Genomic DNA, 2,243 nt, shown 5'->3' on the forward strand with positions numbered 1-2,243 from the left:
AAAGCAGTCAACAAGTGCAGGAAAACAGAGCGAGATTGAAGCCAATTGTAGAATCAATTGTTTTCTTGAGTCGACAGAACATTGCTCTTTGTGGCCATTGACATGATGGAGAATTATTGGCAGAAAAGGACCCATTGACAAACGAAGGGAACTTTCGAAAACTTTTAAGGTACCGTGTAAATAGTGGCGATATCACTTTAAAAGAACATTTGGAAAGCTCAGGTGCAAATGCTATTTATATAAGCAAAACAACACAGAATGAATTAATTGAATGTTTTGCCAAAGAGGTTCTTAAAGAAATTCTTGCACAAATTCATTCTGCTAAATTTTACAATCCGGGTGTTGATGAAACAACAGACGTGTCAAACAAATCACAACTAATTATTACCCTTTGCTGAAATTATAATTGCAAAACATGTGAAGATTTCGTTAGTTTTTTAGACCTACACGAAACATGTTACTCGGACAGCATTGGAAACTTCGAACCGACCATTAAAGGGAAACGCTTGGAAATGTTGTGTTGGATTTTCTTCTATCTCTTGGAATAGACTTCGAAAATCGTGTGGGCATAGGCACTAATGGATGTGCTATGATGGTTTCAGGACATTGTGGAGCAGTGAAAGACGTTCAAAAGGTACTAAAGAATGTCCTGCGTTGCCCATGTTTCAACCATGCTCTAAATTTTTCCATGTCAAAAACTTCTTCTATCCAGAGTGTTAGAAACTCCATCGGAGTAATAAAAGAAATAGTTGCTTTTTTTGGTGCTTCTGCAAAGCGTAATTATTTTTTAACCAGAGTGATGAAAGCACAGCTAACTGGCATGTGTGAAACGCAATGGATCGAAAGGTACGATTCCTTAATGCAGTTTGTGTTAGAGCTCCCTAAGATAGTGGAAGCTCTTGAGATCATCAGCGGCTGGGCAGAATGCACAACTGGAGCAAAAGCAAAATCCTTATTGACTGCTGTCACATCCTCCGATCTGATAGTAACCATTTACACACTTAGTGATACATCCGGACTGATCTTAACACTCAATCGACTATTTCAGAAGATGTGCTTGGACCTTGCGTCTGCAGCAAGCCATGTTAAGCACCTTCTTACCCAGCTGCAAGTCAAGCGTCGGGAGAGTGAAAGCGAGTTTAAAAACACATTTGACGAGGTAACTAAAGTGGCAACTGAGCTAGGTTTATAAATAACAGTCCCAAGGATAGCGAAAAAGCAAACGAATCGGATTAATGTACCATTCAGTTCACACGAGGAATATTATAGACGGTCAGTTTTTATTCCCATGCTAGAAACAACCATTTTGAAGTAAAAAAGTCATTTTTCTGTTGTAACGCTAGGTAATATTAAGCTCAATATTTTCTTGCCAATAAACTGTGTGGAAACAAACAGGCAGCAATTTGCTAATACAATACATGACTTGTCTCAGCAACTCTGGTTAGTAATGGGTTTCCCCTCCCAATCAGTTCGTGAATTTGCTCTGAGCGAAGAAGCGACAATATGGAAAACTCGGTGGCTTCGTCTGAGAGAAAGCAATGCAGGCACAGGTAGAATACCTGAAACACTAGGGGAAACTTTACAGAAACATAACTGCGATGCTGATATTTTTCCGAATATTTTAGCGCTCTTGCAGATTCTCATGACCCTACCTGTCAGTGTGGCATCTGTTGAACGAAGTTTTTCTACCTTGAGAAGATTGAAAACGTGGCTAAGAAATAAAATGACGGAAGAAAAACTCATTGGACTTGCCCTTCTTCGTGTTCACCGTAATATTGTCATAAGTGTAGAAGGTATTATTGATAGATTTGATAATAGTGGAAAAATGAGGCGAGAATTTGTTACCCAATATTGATAGTGCTTCTAAAAATGTATTTTTGTGGATGGCTTTACAGAACCGACAGCTAAATGACGAATAGAAGCAGAGGCATGCATCTTTAAATGTCAGTCAGGTACGTTTGGCTTAATTTCTAATGGGAATTTTTCGCAACGAGTCGCACCCCCCCCCTTCCTAAAATCCTGGATCCGCTACTGTTAAGGACAAGGGTTGTAAGTTATGCACTGGGGACATATAAGGTTTTTATTGAAAGCTTTGTCGTAGAAACTTGAAAAAGGGCTCATTCGACTGGAAATTCAAAAGGTGAGTGCCCTTTTTAATCGTAGAAAGTGATTCGAGGGCAACTAACCCTCCTCTCATGCCAACATTTTTCCAAAACACATCCAATCAAAACTTTTAGATAGCC

The 2,243-nt window shown here is 39.2% G+C and overlaps 1 protein-coding gene across 1 annotated transcript; it reads left to right on the forward strand.

The window, feature by feature from the left end:
• Positions 1-1,447: 1,447 nt before the first annotated feature.
• LOC148947339 (52 kDa repressor of the inhibitor of the protein kinase-like) lies at positions 1,448-1,855 on the forward strand. Its single transcript, XM_089095769.1, has one exon. The coding sequence runs from the start codon at positions 1,448-1,450 to the stop codon at positions 1,853-1,855; it is 408 nt and encodes a 135-aa protein (XP_088951895.1).
• Positions 1,856-2,243: the final 388 nt, after the last annotated feature.

The sequence above is a fragment of the Artemia sp. Qi Xiang Cuo genome, chromosome 10 (genome assembly GCF_049724085.1).
Source record: "Artemia sp. Qi Xiang Cuo chromosome 10, ASM4972408v1, whole genome shotgun sequence".
Taxonomy (NCBI): Eukaryota; Metazoa; Arthropoda; class Branchiopoda; order Anostraca; family Artemiidae; genus Artemia; species Artemia sp. Qi Xiang Cuo.